Below are 16,198 nucleotides of genomic sequence, written 5' to 3' on the forward strand. Positions count from 1 at the left end.
GCCTTTTCCCCCCCACACTGCTCGATAGACAGGTAGGAGATTACAGCCTCTGACTGGCAGGGGCTCAAAACTACGATATAACAACTTTTTATTCATTGGTCATTCATTGTGATATAAATTAGTGACATTTTTCCCCCAAATCCTCATGGTTCTGTGCTGTTGGTATTTGGTAGCCTATCTGATGCGTGCAGTGCAGCGCATCAAATGAGCCGCGTCAATTAACGATAATGACGGGAGTCTCGCGCAGCAGCAGAATGATGTATTCGCGCAGATTTTCAGTCCTAAATATCAAACATGTTTGATATGATCGGGACGGGCCCCGATGAGGCTGTGAGCAGATCGGGAGGCTTAGATTGGATCTGCAAACAGCTCACACTAAAATCCTGTAGTGTGAGCCAGCCATAGCGCCACCGTCAAATCAACATGCTCATAAAATAAATTGGGTCGCACGTAAATTGACAGGGTCGGTCGGCAACCGAACCGAACTTTATTTTTTTTTTAGGCCCTAAAAGAACGCCCACCTAAACAAATCAATATCAGCGTACATGTACGCTCTATTTTGACAATTTTCAGCGCTTTACTTTACCGTCAAACAGCCCTCTCATTCGGCACTACATTTCCTCCCAACTGTAGAACCACCGTATTCCTCCGCTAAACACCTGCACAGAGCCGCGGCGCTGGATTACTCCGCAGATCAGCAGTTATTTTGGGTTATTTCTCCCGGTTTGTTATTGAAGACACAACAAACAGAATACAGGAACGAAAATATGAGTGATTTTTGATAGCGAGGACGATATGCCATTCACCTTGGTGACAAGAGGATACAATTATAAACCAGAGAGAGTAATATACAGAAGAGGAACTTTTGCAGAGAGAGAGTGAACACAGGCAGAAAGAGAGAGAGAGGGGGGAACTGCCATAATATGCTGCCTTACTGAATCCCGGTGTCCTGCAGACCTTTCATGGGGGTAACGTTCAAACACTTTCACCTATTTATTTGAAACTTAGTCAAGTTTAATATGACCATCCAAGATTGTAACAACATATATATGATACAAAATTAAGAAATGCATAATAGGGGCCACCTTTAATAACTGTTGTGACGTGCTACTATATGTGATTATGAGGTGATGTGGAGATGTGGTGGACCTACGTGCTGATGTTGTTGTTGGTGAGGTCAAGGCGTGTGAGCGTACTCAGTAAGGTCATCTGGTCAGGAAGTGTTTGGATTTTGTTGTCCCTGAGCTCCAGAAGAGAAATGGCTGTCAGGCTGGCCAGCTGCTCTGCCTCCAACTCCTCAATCTGGTTGTTGCCAACATAGAGCTCCTACACACACAGTCACACACACACACACACACACACACACACACACACACACACACACACACACACACACACACACACACACACACACACACACACACACACACACACACACACACACACACGGTATATGTACAACATGTGAGACAATGTAGATGCAACTTTTCTGCAAAGAATTTTGGCAGTATTCCACATTTTGACATAATCCAAAGCGATATTGTCTTAAGAATGTTTAGGAAGGAGTGCTTCCTGGACTCAAAAAGTTGTTTGTTTGAGGTGCTCTTTGGATAGGGATACCTATAGGCTGAATAAATACAAAAAACTCCAAGGCACTCTCATTTTAAAAGGTTAAAATGCCTTTATTTGGCATGGCAATGTCATATTACACTTTAAAAAACAAACTTTGACGCATTTCGGCATCAAGCCTTCGTCAGGAAGTCAAACAGATAGTCAAACAGATCTCATGCCACACCCGGTCCTTATGTAGTGGTGTTAAGACAATAGGAAACTGCCACAGAAGGTGTGGTTGCTTAGAGAGGGTGTAGAGATAGGTGGGGATGCATTTAGCTGCTGCCGGGCGGGGGTGCAAAACTCGGCACAACACCTAGACACGTGCGCAAGGTGGTCTGCTATCGTTAAGGCACGCAAACAGGTGCGCAAGCGCAAATTGGGGATATCGCCTGTACCAAGATAGGCCCCATGAAACTCCAATAGATGGCAACATTCTGGCCTAGAATACATCAAAAGTCAGATCAAAGGTCACATAATAGTGAATCCTATACAGACAAAACGATGGTTTTGGGCCACAATATTAAGCAGAAGCTGAATTAATGAAACAACAACATGAATAAACCACAATGGTAATGGATTTCAACCAGGAAAATGTTTGCAAACCAAAGATAAATGTTTACCCCCCCAAAAAAAAAAGGTCCTCCTGAATGTTTAGTGGCCTGCAGTTTGTCAATCCAAAAGGCTTCCTGTTGGTTAAGTTTCCTTTGTCTGTCTGCTTTTCGGATGGAAGATGGGAAATATTATGTTATAATATATTATATTATAATATGATATTGTCTTACTTGCCAATCCCTGCTAAAGACAATATTGACAGTTGTCCATGTACTGTACTGTATATACCGGTAATCAGTTTAGAATGAAGCAAAACTCTGGTTACGGTCTTATTCAGGTTAATCTATTTATGAACCTTTGATAGCCTGTTCTCCTGTTAGCATGACCAAACCAGTGAAAAGAGTACTACTGGGTTACTCCTACCCACCCAGTTACAATGTTTTCATACATCAACCTAAAACTGGAGTATGCGGGTTAGGAAGGCAGTGTTTCCCCTAGAAAGATTGTCAGGCCTGGAGGGATTTCGAAACATACCCCAACTACAACGCTGGGGGCCTCGCTGGCTACGCTAAACTCTTAGCTAACCTGTTCGCATCTATGTTCGCAATGGCATCCCAAGTATCATCATACTATTATGGGATGCGATGCAGTTGTATTATGGGATGTGCGTTTCCCAGGCAACAACACACGTTGACACATTTTGGAACAGCGCCGCACACTGGCACGATGCTCCTAAAAGCAAAATGCTTATTGTTTTGAATGACTTGGCATCTTCTATTACTGTCAACACTGTCAACACCAGTATTGTTGTATTGTAATAATATGCCATAAAGGTTTACTGAAATTTTGGGGAGAGCAGAAAAAAAAAGTGTTTTTGGAGGATGTTGCAATGATTACCTTCAAGTTGGGGGCAGGGACCGTTGGGAGGAGGCGGAGCTTGTTGTGTCGGAGGAAGAGCTGCTCCAGAGCTAGCATCTTGGATATGCTAACTGGAACGCCAATCAACTGGTTATTGCTACAGTCCAGCAGCTTGAGACCTGCAAGGGATAGAGTCAGATAGTGACTATGTTTTATGTGGTTAATCACTAGTCCAAATAAAATGGATTAAAGGAACAGTTCATTCAGAAATACAATCCTGTCATTATCTACTCTAACTCAAGCTTGACTTGACTTATAGGGCTAGATAAGTAATGAAATATAGGCCTTTTGGAGTGCAATGGTTTGGCTACAAAACTCTTCGATTTGCTGCAACCAACCAGACCCCATTCACCTGAATAGAGTGCCAAAGTGAACGTCACTTCCTGCTTTTCTCCCTGTACCAGCGTGTGAAAAATATGAATGGTGGTGAACGGAGCGATACGCAACCTTTTTGATCCTGTTTGAATTGTGCCACGGGAGTAACACGCATCATGTTTGTCAATGTAAAAGATAATTCTGCAAGTCGAGAAAGTCGCAGTTTGTGGTAAAACTGTGGCACTATAAGTTATAAATCAGAAAGACGACGCACAACCAGTCACATAAGTGACGTCTCTCCCGCCAGTCCATTGTTGTTGATGGTGTGACGTATAATGTGTGACACGAGATGTAGCTGATTCACAAAACGAAACCTTACGTTTCAGTTTCAGGACAAACTGCGACTTTCTTGAGGGCATAGTTCTCTTTTAAATTGACAACATTTGATGTGTAGCCTACCCCGTTGCACAATTCAAACGGGATCAAGGCCAAGGCTATGATATGCACACTTTGTGAGTCGGATCGGATCCACGCTTAAATGTAATGGGTTCTTCCTTGACCCATGCTACAGAGGGAACCAAGGCCAAGCACAGCACCTGTACAAGCCCACGGTGCGTGTTGCAATCGAGGTATGTGTGTGTGTGTGTGTGTGTTGGGCAAATCATCTCTGTCAAGACTCTTAGTCAATGCTGCCCTCTAGAGGCCATGTGATGAAGCATCCCCCAGTAAGTGTTTTTGCAGATGACCTGAATTTGCCTCCTGTAGACAATAATGCTGCCAGTGCCAGCAGCATACTGACAAGGTGGAGAAAACACAAATATGAAGAGTGAAAGCCAGACGGGCAGAGACAGACATACAGACAGACAGACAGACAGAGACAGAGACAGAGACAGACAGGCAGACAGAGACAGACAGACAGAGACAGGCAGACAGGCAGACAGACAGAGACAGACAGAGACAGACAGACAGAGACAGGCAGACAGACAGAGACAGACAGGCAGGCAGGCAGGCAGACAGACAGACAGGCAGACAGACAGACAGAGACAGACAGACAGACAGGCAGGCAGACAGACAGACAGACAGATGGGCAGACAGACAGACAGGCAGGCAGGCAGACAGACAGACAGACAGACAGGCAGAGACAGACAGACAGACAGACAGACAGGCAGAGACAGACAGACAGACAGACGGACGGGCAGACAGACGGACAGACAGACACAGACAGACAGACAGACAGACAGACAGACAGGCAGACAGACAGACAGACAGACAGACAGACAGGCAGACAGACAGACACGTAGCCGTACTTGTCAGCGTGGTCAGGCTGTCAGGCAGACAGGTGAGCATGTTGTGAGACAGGTGTAGCTTCTGTAGACAAGTGAGGTGGCCCAGGCTGGAGGGAAGGCACTTCAGATGGTTGTTGGACAGGTCCTTCAACCAATCACAGCAGACAGAATCCCTTTATCAGCCACATCATACAGTACAATAGAGACTATGTTTTGAGCATGTCTGGGAACGCCCACAAAATGTTAAACGGCTGGCGCGCGAGTGGGGTAAAACTGCCGATATATCTCATGGGCTGCCTCACCAAAAGACGGTGCTGCGGCTCTAAACTACATGTTTGGGGGTTCTAGAGCAGAACACAAGACGTCTGCTCAGATGTACGTTTACTGCGGTGGTTAAATCCCCGATCGTGTCTGCCTGGGCTGGGCTATCAGCTAAATTCTAACTTTGCTGAATGGATAGAACGGGGGAATTTACCCCACCCTGACCCCGCCCCCAGGCTAACCCAGCATCTATTGTGGGCATTCCCAGACATGCGGACTGTCTCTATAGGCAGGGGCGGGGCAACAGTATATTGACAGCATAGATATTTCTCCCAAAGCCACCAAATTAGAACAGATTACAAGGCCAAATTCTTGGAGTATCAATGTCTTTAGTACACCTAAGAAAGTTTAGATGGTGTTTCTAGAAGGTTCTGTTTCAGTATGCATTGTTAATTCATAAATTCAGTCAAAGTTATTTGGTTGACTTCAGTCAAAATGTATACGTTGAAGTCTTTCTGTGGGCATCAGTCAACATGACAGACAAAGAGAACGTCTAATGACGCAACCTCTGCTTACCAGCTCGCTCAGGTTCTCCAGTTGTCCCAGCTCTTCCGGCAGGGTTTCCAGAAGGTTCTGCTGGAGCGTCAGACTGTGAAGATTCTTCAGAGCACACACTCCCACCGGCAACACACTCAGCCGGTTGTGACTGGAGAGACGGGCCAACACACACACACACACACACACACACACACACACACACACACACACACACACACACACACACACACACACACACACACACACACACACACACACACACACACACACACACACACACACACACACACACACACACACACCCTGAGTGATGCATTTATTGTAGTATTGTAGCCATGTATTTGTGCACTACAAATATCCAATATCCAATCCAAACTGCTCTGTGTGTGTGTGTGTGTGTGTGTGTGTGTGTGTGTGTGTGTGTGTGTGTGTGTGTGTGTGCGTGTGTGCGTGCGCGCGCGTGCGTGTGTGCTTGTGTGTGTGTGTGTGTGCGCGTGTACCTGAGTCGTAGTTGCTGTAGCTGCTCCAGTTCTCCCAGAGTACAAGGCAAACTGCTCAGCTGGTTGTCATGGAGCTGACAAATCAATACAGTCAATCATGTTTAATTTTTAGCTGCCTGTTTTAAAATTACTTCTAATAACTTACACTAAAATTAATGAAACTGTTGAATTTTTCATTGTAATACTGCTTCCCTGAGCCTACTGTATAATACAAGTTAGCCAAAATAAATGTTTGTTACTGACTTTGAGTGAGGGAGTTAGTGATTTAGTGAGTAGATTAATGCATTTGTGTCTTAGTGAGGGAGGGAGTGAGTGAGTTACTTAACGAGTTAGTTGGTGTGTTAGTGACTTAATTAATGAGTGAGTTAGTAAGTGACTTGTGTTTTATTTATTAGTTATATTTATTTTTATTTAAACTGTGACCGGTGTGCCGTCCTGGACAGGTCTCCCTCAGAAAAGAGATTTCAATGTTTCAATCTCAAGGGCATTCCTAGTAAATTAAGGTTAAATACAAATACAAATAAATTGTCATTTAATAATGACAATTTATTTGTATTTGTATTAGTATATTGGGCTAGTTAATAATGAGTTTGTGAATTAATTAGAGAGATGGTGAGTGAGTGAGTTAATTAGTGAGTTAGGGGGTTACAGAGTGGGATAATCTTTTGATTTACTGACATCGGCTATTTAGTGAGTGAGCTAGTGTTACTTACATCCAGTGTAGTGAGTCCAGACAGTAGTCTGATGTCATCAGACAACGCAGTAAGCTGATTGGATGAGAGCAGGAGTTTGGTGAGGTCAGTCTGTTCCCACCAGCGCTCTGATGCTCCAAATGACAGATTCTGATTGGCTTCCTCAGGTGTGTCAACATTGAGACGATAGACATCCTGAGGGACTGAGACAGATGTGACTACTTATTACAGCAGATTGAGACACACAGTGCGTGAAAAAATATCAATTCAGTTGGAAATCCAAGGTTGTTCCTGCATACTAGAGTATTTTTTAGCGCCCACCAAAGAGCCCCCCCCCCCCATAGGAGAAGTTTTCGCATCGTCTCCCCCCACTTTTCTTCCACTGATTACTTTTAAATACAATTACAGTTCACCAGTTACAATTTTTCTGAGTTAAATTACAAATACTGTCTTGCAATTGCACTTTGCACCTTTGCAATTGCACCTTTGAGTGCAGTTACAATACTTTTTAGAGTGATTCTCAATCTTTTTCATATCAAGGACCCCTAATTTACTGATGAGATTGTTGTCTCTTGAGAATATTTTCATTGTTAGATGGTTTTGTCCAGAGTTCCATGAATATCTACATTAATGCACGTAGAGAGAGAACAGTGAAACTATGATGAAAATAGTCGTTCTTCTACATTTTCTAATTGTGTTAACTTCTTGTAAATGAAATAATGCAGAAGTTTAACAACTCTGAATGAAATGTGCGGACCCTCTGGAGGCCTGACTAGCTCTGGACCAGAACGCTACTAGCTCTCACGCTGGACCTCACATTGAGAACCACTGCTTTAAAATAATGTTTAGCTCCATGGCAGTGCTCTGTGTTTCATGCTGTCCATTTGTAAAGCGAGATAACTCTTGTTTAGCCTCGACGCGAGACTCAGCCTTCATTCTTCATTCTGAGTGAAGGTCTTTCGTCGAGGCTAACTCTTGTTATGATTTGGCGCTATATAAATATAAAATTGATTGATTAGATTGGTTGATACTGTAGCACAGGGCATCTCTTGTGACATCACTGATGATGTCACAATGTCTATGACATCATCAGTGATGTCATAAGATGATTTTGCTCTTATGACATCATCAGTGATGTCATTGATGATTGTGCTCTTATGACATCACTATGACATTATCAGTGGGACAAAAATTGAAACAAGAATCCAGACAGACAGAGATTGCCCACTTGCCCCTTTTAGATATATAGACAGACAGACAGACAGACAGACAGACAGACAGACAGACAGACAGACAGTGACCAGGGACCACCATTCTGACTGAACAAGCAACCAACCACTGTGAGCAAGGTTGAGATACATGGGGGAACTACATTGAATGCGTGGTCAGGGACCACCTGTTGAAAACCTCTGCTGTAGCAAATAACATCTGTAAAACTGTAAAGACAAAATTAGCACCCACCAAGTTTAACGTTATCAGAATCACAATAACTTTATTGACTCCCAGGGGGTCATGCTACAGGTGCTCACACTTGGACAGGGATCTATAAACATCGAGAAGCATAGAATAGACCAAAACACACACACACACACACACACACACACACACACACACACACACACACACACACACACACACACACACACACAAAACAATAAAAATAGAATAGAATAGAAGTTAGATAGCCTATATACACGAAAGTGTAACCAATGCGTGCCTCCTCCTACAATCACAACATAGGCATATAGCATTAGCCTGGGTAAACAAGTCACTAGTCACAAGGTGTCTAGTGAGCAGGTCTGAGAGCAGGTCACGTGGGGGCTGGGTTTACCCAGGCTAATATAGCATAGGCCATAGGGTGCAGCCAGGAATGACCTTTGACTGCAGTAATAACAGTGTAAAGTGTAACTTAACGTTACCTTCAGTCAGCCCTCGGCCTGACAGGTTGAGCTGGCCGCTCTTCCTGGCTGCCATCAGTAGTCCGCGAGGAACAGTAGGCTCTGTTTTCTCAGTCCTGAATCCCGCCAGAGAATCCGCTTTATCAGGTCTTTTAAAACGAGACATTGCCGCCGGTGTACGTTAGCTAAATTAATCCCACAATATGTATTTATACGGATAACGTTACTAGCTGTCAGCTATGTGACATGTGTTACAAAGCAGCCGGGCTTTTCTTCTTCGTCGTCGTGTTTACATAGATATGGCACTGCCGTAAACCAAACTACCGTAGTCTACTCTTAAATGTCGTAATCATAGGTCGTAATCATGCGTCTCAGTGGCTGGCGCATGCGTAAAGTATTTCAGTCTGCTGTGTACTGTGCGCATACACTGTGCGCGATATTGTTTTCCCAGGATGGTGAAGGCATGACCCGCCCTCCTCTGCCTCTGATTGGCCTAGAAAGAGACAATGTGATTTGACACTAAGCCAATCAGAGGCAGAGAAGGGCGGGTCATACCTTCGCCATCCTGGGGGAAGATATCGCGTCGTACTGGTGCATGCATGGATGTCTGGCTGTGTCAAATCGGAGTCAGCTGTAAAGTAAGCGCATACAGTGAGTAGCTACTGTGAAGTTCTGGTGCTTTTGCGTGTGATGTTGGCGCAATTTGAATCTGTATGAATTATGTGTTCATTCTGAAGTATGTCAACTCAGAGTAAGCTTCCAAAGCTACTTAGTTTACGTTATAACGTTAGCCGAGCTTGCTAACTACCCGCAACGTGGTCCATAAAGCACAGTACACTAGTCATCAAAGTCTATTGCACTTTAACTTTTACATTTGTGTGCCTGCACTCAGTCGATATAGTCCCTTTTGGAACTGTCATGTAACTTAAGTGTAAGTTACCGTTACATGACAGTTCCAAGGACACAATCGTCTATTCCACCAACAGTTGAGGGTGGTAAGGACCTCTATGAATGTTCGGATGGTGGTATTCTATCTAATTTTATATGAGCTATGCTTAATAGCCTACCAGCAAGGCGATATGTGTACAGTAGAGGGCACAGGGAGATAAAGATAACAGCAAGTATTGGGGTGTTGTTGGTATGGCTAAAATAAAGGCTGTGATATATAGGCAAGAAGATAATAACAAATCACCCTGAACCAGGTGTGTGTGTGTGTGTGTGTGTGTGTGTGTGTGTGTGTGTGTGTGTGTGTGTGTGTGTGTGTGTGTGTGTGTGTGTTTAGTTTTAGTTTTCTGTGTCTCTCCCTGTGTAGCAGTATGGCCACTGTTGATCAGATAACAGCAGTGGGGGAGGTTCTGGTGGACCCAGGACTGGACCTGACCCGCCGCTTCAGAGCCTTATTTACTCTGAGGAACCTGGGAGGTAACACACTTCCACAAAACTCCAGCTATTATATACTGCTAGCCCCATATGTTCTGCTCTGTTCTCCGTATACACTCTCATCTCGAACGAGCGTCACACACACTAAGTCAATTGGGGGGCTCGCAAGTTCGAAACACTCTCGTACCCGTCTCCAATGTCCGATTGTAGATCTGAAGACATAATGATCCTCTTTCGGAAGCCACTCAAGCCAGTAGTTTAGGCGGGGGGGTTAAAATGATATAGCTGCGTGAAACAACCGTTTAAAAGCACTCTTTCCACAGCCTGTGCTGTGTTTGATCTCACTATGGTGCACCACTTGCACGCGGCGAGCAAAGCAAACAACATTGCAGTCACACAGATACGGCGGCACAGTAATCAAATCATCAAATCCAGCGCACCTGGGAAGCAAAACATGTCATGAAATACTCCCAAGGTTCTTGTCGGCACTAGGAAGCTTCTCCTCTCCTAAATATGGCACAGGCTGTGGAAAGACTGCTTTTAAACAGTTGTTTCACGCAACAGTATCATTTTAACCTCCCCCGCCTAAACTACTGGCTTCCATAGGAGGATTATGATGTCTTCGGACCTGCAATTGGACGTCGGAGACGGGTGGGAGAGCGTTTTGAACGGCGGCCGACCCCCCAATCGACTTATGGAAGTCTGTGTGACGCTCGTTCGAGAGTGTATATTTGGCGAACGGAGCAGAACATATGGGGCTAATATACTGCATGATCGTGTATGTGTCAAATAGGTGTATGGTATGTAACTTACAAGGTTAGAATGAGTCATTGATTGTTCACTCCTGCTTGACCTGATGGGCAACATGTATACATGATGTTGTGTTTGTGTGTTGTCTCATTTGAACTTTAAACTGTTAGGTGCTGAGGCCATAGACTGGATCAGCAAGGCATTCAGTGATGAGTCTGCCCTACTGAAGCATGAGCTGGCTTACTGCCTGGGGCAGATGCAGGACAAACATGCTATACCAACACTCACTGCTGTACTCAAAGACACACAGCAAGAACCCATGGTCAGACATGAAGCAGGTAAATGCATACACACAGGAAGAAAACATGTCTACATTCTACAGACATTATCGTGTCTATTGTTTCTGATTTTCTCTCATTGTTGCTTTTTCACGTTCATTCATTTCAATCGAGCGAAAACCAAAACAAGGAAGTCGTGCGCGTGTGCCGTCTATATAGCCAATCAGACTTGCGTGACACTGTGACTATCATCCAGCTATCATCCCACACCCCTGAAATGAGGTCTACCAAGAAGCCAGTTCTTCAGACTTAGACGAATCTGCCATACTACAGAGGATTTCATTGAAAAATCAGCAGAAATGAAACAAAGGTTTTTGGAATGGGGGTATCCAGGTGACTGTGTGGAGGAAGCCAATCAAACGGCTTTACAGAAACAAGGAAATGAACTGTTAGAAAAAAAATCTCCAATTAAAAACAAATAATCATGTTTAGCAGCACAACCTATAACCCCAACTGTCAGAAACTGAGCTAGATTGTTAAAAAGAAAACATTGGCACGTACATACTAGCATCAGATCCAGCATTACAGCTCTACATGTAAGTGATGAAGTGACATGTTGATGTAATGAATGTCTTTGCATGATGGATGTGTAGTTGCTTCTAAGTTCTCACTTTAGGTAGATGAGCACCGGGTGTGTGAATTTGACTTGACGGTGTGTCTGTCTGTAGGGGAGGCTCTGGGAGCGATTGGTGATCTTGTGGTTCTGGACCTGCTGAAAGAATACAGTCAGGACCCTGTCATAGAGGTAGGAACAGAACCCGTACCTAGCCATGTCCTTACTACAATGGCATTGGTTTTAATCCGGTCCTTGCCCTTTGCTCCATCTCATCATCCCCCCTCTCTCTACCCTCACTTAACCTGTCATCTCTATCAACCTATCAAATAAAGGCAACAATCAAGATCATGAATAGCAGTAAATGTATGCTAAAATAGCTTACAAAATCAGTAGTATATCCAAAAACTGTCAACTGTTTTGCAAGCATTCATTTAGTTTGACAGTTATTGAACGAACGCTTTTATTTACATTTCTGTGTCTGTTTTTTGCATTCAACAGTCTTAATACTTGTGAATTATATACTTTTTTCATTTATATTTCTATTAATTTTTATTACATATTTGTGATTATTGAGAGATTTTCTATACACCCATTTGGAGTGGACGTCACAGGGTTAGTTGAACCGCCAGCTGTCACTTTCTGCAACTGGTTCGGCTCCGCCCACAAAATACGTAATCGCTGTTTACAAACATAAAAAGGGTCTATACATCACTTGTGTGCAGTAAAAGTGTGAAGTAGGTGTGGCCCTCCCTCCCATCCTGCAGGTGGCAGAGACGTGCCAGCTGGCCGTTCGGCGGTTGGAGTGGCTGCAGAGCGGAGGAGAGACACAGGAAGAGGGCGGAGCTACAGACCGGAACCCCTACTCTTCTGTAGACCCCGCCCCCCCTGCGACAAGGAAGCGCCTCTCAGAGCTGCGAGCTGCCCTGTTAGATGAGAGCTCGCCGCTCTTTGAACGCTACCGGGCCATGTTTGCTCTGCGTAACCTTGGCAGTGAGGAGGCGGTGCTGGCGCTGGGAGATGGTAGGATATACAGTAGTAGAGCATCCCACAGTCATGGAAAACCTGGAAAAGTCATGGAATTTCAAAACCATGTTTTCCAGGCCTGGAAAAGTCATAGAATTAGTAAAAATCGTTTTATAAAAAGTCATGGAATGTTGTGTAATGAAATGTTAGTGCTTCTTGTATTTTATATTTTAGATAATTGGAAAATTCACAATTATTATTTTCAATAGCTTCCATGTAGTCTGAATCAACGGAATCCCTTTCCGCTCCCTGCACGTTACCGCTCTCAAATGCCTCTGCCGGGGTGAAACAACAACAACGCAAACTAGCAACCTACGTGTTGAAAATGGCAAGTTCTGGCGCCGATTTGGATTGCGCAATAAAGCAGGCCTGCTACGTGCTTTCGGGGGTGGTTGTAACGTTAACGGAGCATTTCTTTCGCTGTACCAGAATGAGAGTGAGTTATGCCAGACTGTCTCTTGCGCTGGTACAGCGCGAAACCAAGTGTGCAGATAGTCTGGCAAGCGCGACTAGCTTCCATGTACATAATGTGACTCAGTAACTCCAAATCAATACCAGAAATGATTACTACACTGGAGAAATATAGGACACACCTCTTTATATTGGATTTTAGTGCTTCTTGTATTTTATATGCACACTCATTTCTAGCGTTGCTTGTGTGCTCGCGCGCACACCTCGCACGCTTCGCGTTTTTGAAATTTCATCCATGAAAAATGTGTGGGAACCCGCTTTCTCTATGTTTGTGTCAGGACATGATTGTTTGAGCACTACTTAAAGGTCCCAATTCGTGCAGCTGTAACCTCTTAAAAACCTGTGTCTCTGGTCCATAAAACGTGATTCTGGATTAATTTGTCGAAAATATAGCAACCCCGTTTGTTGTGACGGAGTTCTCACTTCCTCATCTCGTCGCTTCCCAAGAATGGTCTGTTTCTATAATATATTCAGAACTAACAGTTCCCATTGGCCGCTGAGGGAGAGCCCGCCCCAGGCTCCCAGCGACCAATCAGATTAGCGTCCGTGGACCAGCACGCCAGGTTGTGTCCACAACTAACGTTAGCAACGAGCTATCGCTAACTTAACGGTTGCTACGCTAAAGAGGACATCTCAAAATGCCTAGACTTACCGAATGCACCTCCGCAGTTGCTGGATCACGTACAGTTGGCGTCGCTCCAGCTAGAAGTGTTAATTTTGTGGCTATAGACAAAATGGTGCAGGTAGCTTGTGTGAGAGAGACCGTGCGCAGTATGCTTAAGGACCCGAGTGACATCACATTAACCCGTTTGGGGGAACAGAGTGTAAGGGGCGTGGCTTGAAGGAGACTGCAGGGGGAAGCTGGATAGGGACAAATCCAACTCTGGCAGTTCTGAGGTTGTGAGCACTCATTACAGGGAGGGATGACAGCAGTATATTATGCATTTACAAGTAAAAACAGATTTTGCACGGAATGGGACCTTTAAACCTTTGTTTTATGTCTCCAGGCCTCCAGTGCTCCAGCGCTCTCTTCCGTCACGAGATTGGCTACGTGCTGGGTCAGATGCAGCACCCGGCGGGGGTCCCGGCCCTGACGGCGGCACTGGAGCGTCCCGACGAGAGCCCCATGGTGCGGCACGAGGCGGCCGAGGCTCTGGGCGCCATCGGCGAGGACGAGTGCGTCGCCGTGCTGCAGCGTTACCGTGGCGACAGCGAGCGCGTCGTCAAGGAGAGCTGCGAGGTGGCCCTGGACATGCTGGAGTATGAAAACAGCGACCAGTTCCAGTACGCTGACGGACTGGTCCGGCTACAAGGTTAAAGGGATTAAGGCTTAAAGGAACTCTTCTGGTGCTGTCACTCGAACCCTTGGATGGAAAACCTCTCGACTTCTCAGCAACTGAGGAAAACGGCCATTAATTTATCTCTTGACATTCTTTTTGAGATTTGACACTTTGTGAGCACATGCTCAGTGGTTCTGAAAGTGGGGTCCAGGGACCTCCAGGGCTCTTCAAGGGGGTTCCAGTGGTCATTGAGGAGGTTCCAGGGGTTCCCCAAACAAAAAATACTGATCCCAATTACAGACTACATAAGAATGACTATTGCAATCCCAGCTTTTATTCTCATCACCATTATCTCACCATGGATGGACTGAAGTTTATTTCACTGCTATTTTACTGATGACTCTAGGGATGCACAATATTGGATTTGCTTTGCCAATATCCATCCAATATGCCGATATTTTCCAACTCTTGGCCGATTACCGATATATGTGCACTTTACCCCCCACCTAATTTCAGAGAACATCAAGTCTCTCCTCCGGTAGTGGAATTAACACATTATTATGTCAACTCTTATCATGATGGCCCATGGGCAGATGCAGACATAAATACAATGCTTTTCACAACACATTCCCGGGGTGGGGGGGTGGGGTTTAATGGGCCTGTCATGTTGGCAGAAATGTTGCTTCTGGACCGATATTCTGCCAATATTTCATTTTAAAGCCTATCGGCCGATACCATGGCTGTCCAATATCGTTGTTCCCTACTCTTGGGGCCTTTCTTCTGAAGCTGTGTCTGATCAGTCAGTCTAATCTACACTATAATGCCGGCAGTGTCTTTCTGTCTGTCTGTCTCTCTGTCCCGCTGTCCTTCGCGTATCTCGAGAACCGTTTGTCTGATCGACTTCAAACTTGGCGAGTGGAGACTATGTAAAGTACTGACTGGTTCAGCATCTGGCTAATCCTGTGGATACAGGTGGTACTGCGGTATGATCAGGCCTCAGGTCAGTTCACATTTTCCTGTTTGATGCAGAGCAGAGCAGTAATTCACTTCTGGATTAATGTTGGGAGATTGACAGCACTTCAACTTGGGAAGGTTATTTGTACCTGCTTACCATCGTAAAATTGTAATTAACTCTACTGGAATGCTCAACCTCAGCAATGTAATCTGGCTGCTTTCAGTTACTTCTGGGTGACTTTACTTAACTCCAAAATATACAAGATAATATATTATGCCGTGAGATGAACAATTTATTGCAATTTGCAGGTTGAAATTTGAATGTGTCTTTATCACGTAATCCACTGCAGCACAAGTCTGTGATGCTGAGGTCTGTGACCTCAGACAGTATCCATTGACCTCCTCACAAACCATAATAAAATGATAAAAATAAATAAAAATGTCACATGTCGTAACAATGTGTGCATGCTTTGATGGTTGCATGTGACAAAATTAAGACGGGGTTTGTCTGTAATGTTTTGTTACATTTAATAATCAAGAGGGGCAACAACACATTTATTCAAGTTCTGGCTCCCAGTTAATTTGGAGTATTTTGACAACAGAAAACTGATGGCTTTAAAACATTTCCAGCTGGCTCGTCCTAATAGCCTATACACTGATGGAGATGAATCAGTGATGTCACAGTTTTGCGTAATTACAAAATTCTAGCTGCATCCCTCTTCAAGTTTATTTATTTTATTTATTTAACCAGGTAAGTCATTAAGAACAAATTCTTATTTACAATGGCGACCTGGCAGAAGGCACAGCCTTTTGAGGGATAGGGGGTAGGTAGGGGATAAAATAAATACAAAG

General features: G+C 44.5%; 2 protein-coding genes across 5 annotated transcripts in view; one reads left to right on the top strand and one right to left on the bottom strand.

Moving 5' to 3' along the window:
* The window catches only part of lrrc40 (leucine rich repeat containing 40), a 17,468-nt gene extending 8,608 nt beyond the window's left edge, over positions 1 to 8,860 (bottom strand). For both annotated transcript variants that reach the window (XR_014553220.1, XM_083647710.1), the window contains exons 1-7: positions 8,616 to 8,860; positions 6,718 to 6,899; positions 6,005 to 6,078; positions 5,523 to 5,652; positions 4,707 to 4,830; positions 3,064 to 3,203; positions 1,154 to 1,326 (exon numbers count right to left, since the gene is read on the bottom strand). Coding sequence is in view for 1 of the 2 variants with exons in the window: in XM_083647710.1 (XP_083503836.1) it covers positions 1,154 to 1,326; positions 3,064 to 3,203; positions 4,707 to 4,830; positions 5,523 to 5,652; positions 6,005 to 6,078; positions 6,718 to 6,899; positions 8,616 to 8,760 (968 nt within the window). In the remaining variant the exon portion in view is untranslated. The remainder of the gene's footprint in view (positions 1 to 1,153; positions 1,327 to 3,063; positions 3,204 to 4,706; positions 4,831 to 5,522; positions 5,653 to 6,004; positions 6,079 to 6,717; positions 6,900 to 8,615) is intronic.
* Positions 8,861 to 9,171: 311 nt separating this feature from the next.
* Positions 9,172 to 15,747, top strand: dohh (deoxyhypusine hydroxylase/monooxygenase). Of its 3 annotated transcripts, none has more exons than XM_083647445.1 (6): positions 9,172 to 9,245; positions 9,877 to 10,016; positions 10,895 to 11,062; positions 11,731 to 11,807; positions 12,383 to 12,638; positions 14,120 to 15,747. In XM_083647445.1, the coding sequence occupies exons 2-6, from the start codon at positions 9,911 to 9,913 to the stop codon at positions 14,428 to 14,430; spliced, it is 918 nt and encodes a 305-aa protein (XP_083503571.1). In that variant the 5' UTR covers positions 9,172 to 9,245; positions 9,877 to 9,910; the 3' UTR covers positions 14,431 to 15,747. The 3 variants fall into 3 exon arrangements, with proteins under 3 accessions (XP_083503571.1, XP_083503570.1, XP_083503572.1); XM_083647444.1 differs by having other exon boundaries at positions 9,180 to 9,232; XM_083647446.1 differs by having other exon boundaries at positions 9,218 to 9,245; positions 9,907 to 10,016.
* The last annotated feature ends 451 nt before the right edge of the window (positions 15,748 to 16,198 follow it).

The sequence above is a fragment of the Poromitra crassiceps genome (assembly GCF_964638095.1).
Source record: "Poromitra crassiceps genome assembly, chromosome: 12".
NCBI lineage: Eukaryota > Metazoa > Chordata > Actinopteri > Beryciformes > Melamphaidae > Poromitra > Poromitra crassiceps.

What these genes read in the sequence shown, in the direction of transcription:
- dohh (XM_083647444.1), top strand. Translation starts at nt 9,198, where the DNA reads ATGTCTGGCTGTGTCAAATCGGAGTCAGCTGTAAA. An exon ending in TACTCTGAGGAACCTGGGAG is followed by an intron (nt 10,017 to 10,894) that starts GTAACACACTTC and finishes TTAAACTGTTAG; the next exon opens with GTGCTGAGGCCATAGACTGG. An exon ending in CATGGTCAGACATGAAGCAG is followed by an intron (nt 11,063 to 11,730) that starts GTAAATGCATAC and finishes GTCTGTCTGTAG; the next exon opens with GGGAGGCTCTGGGAGCGATT.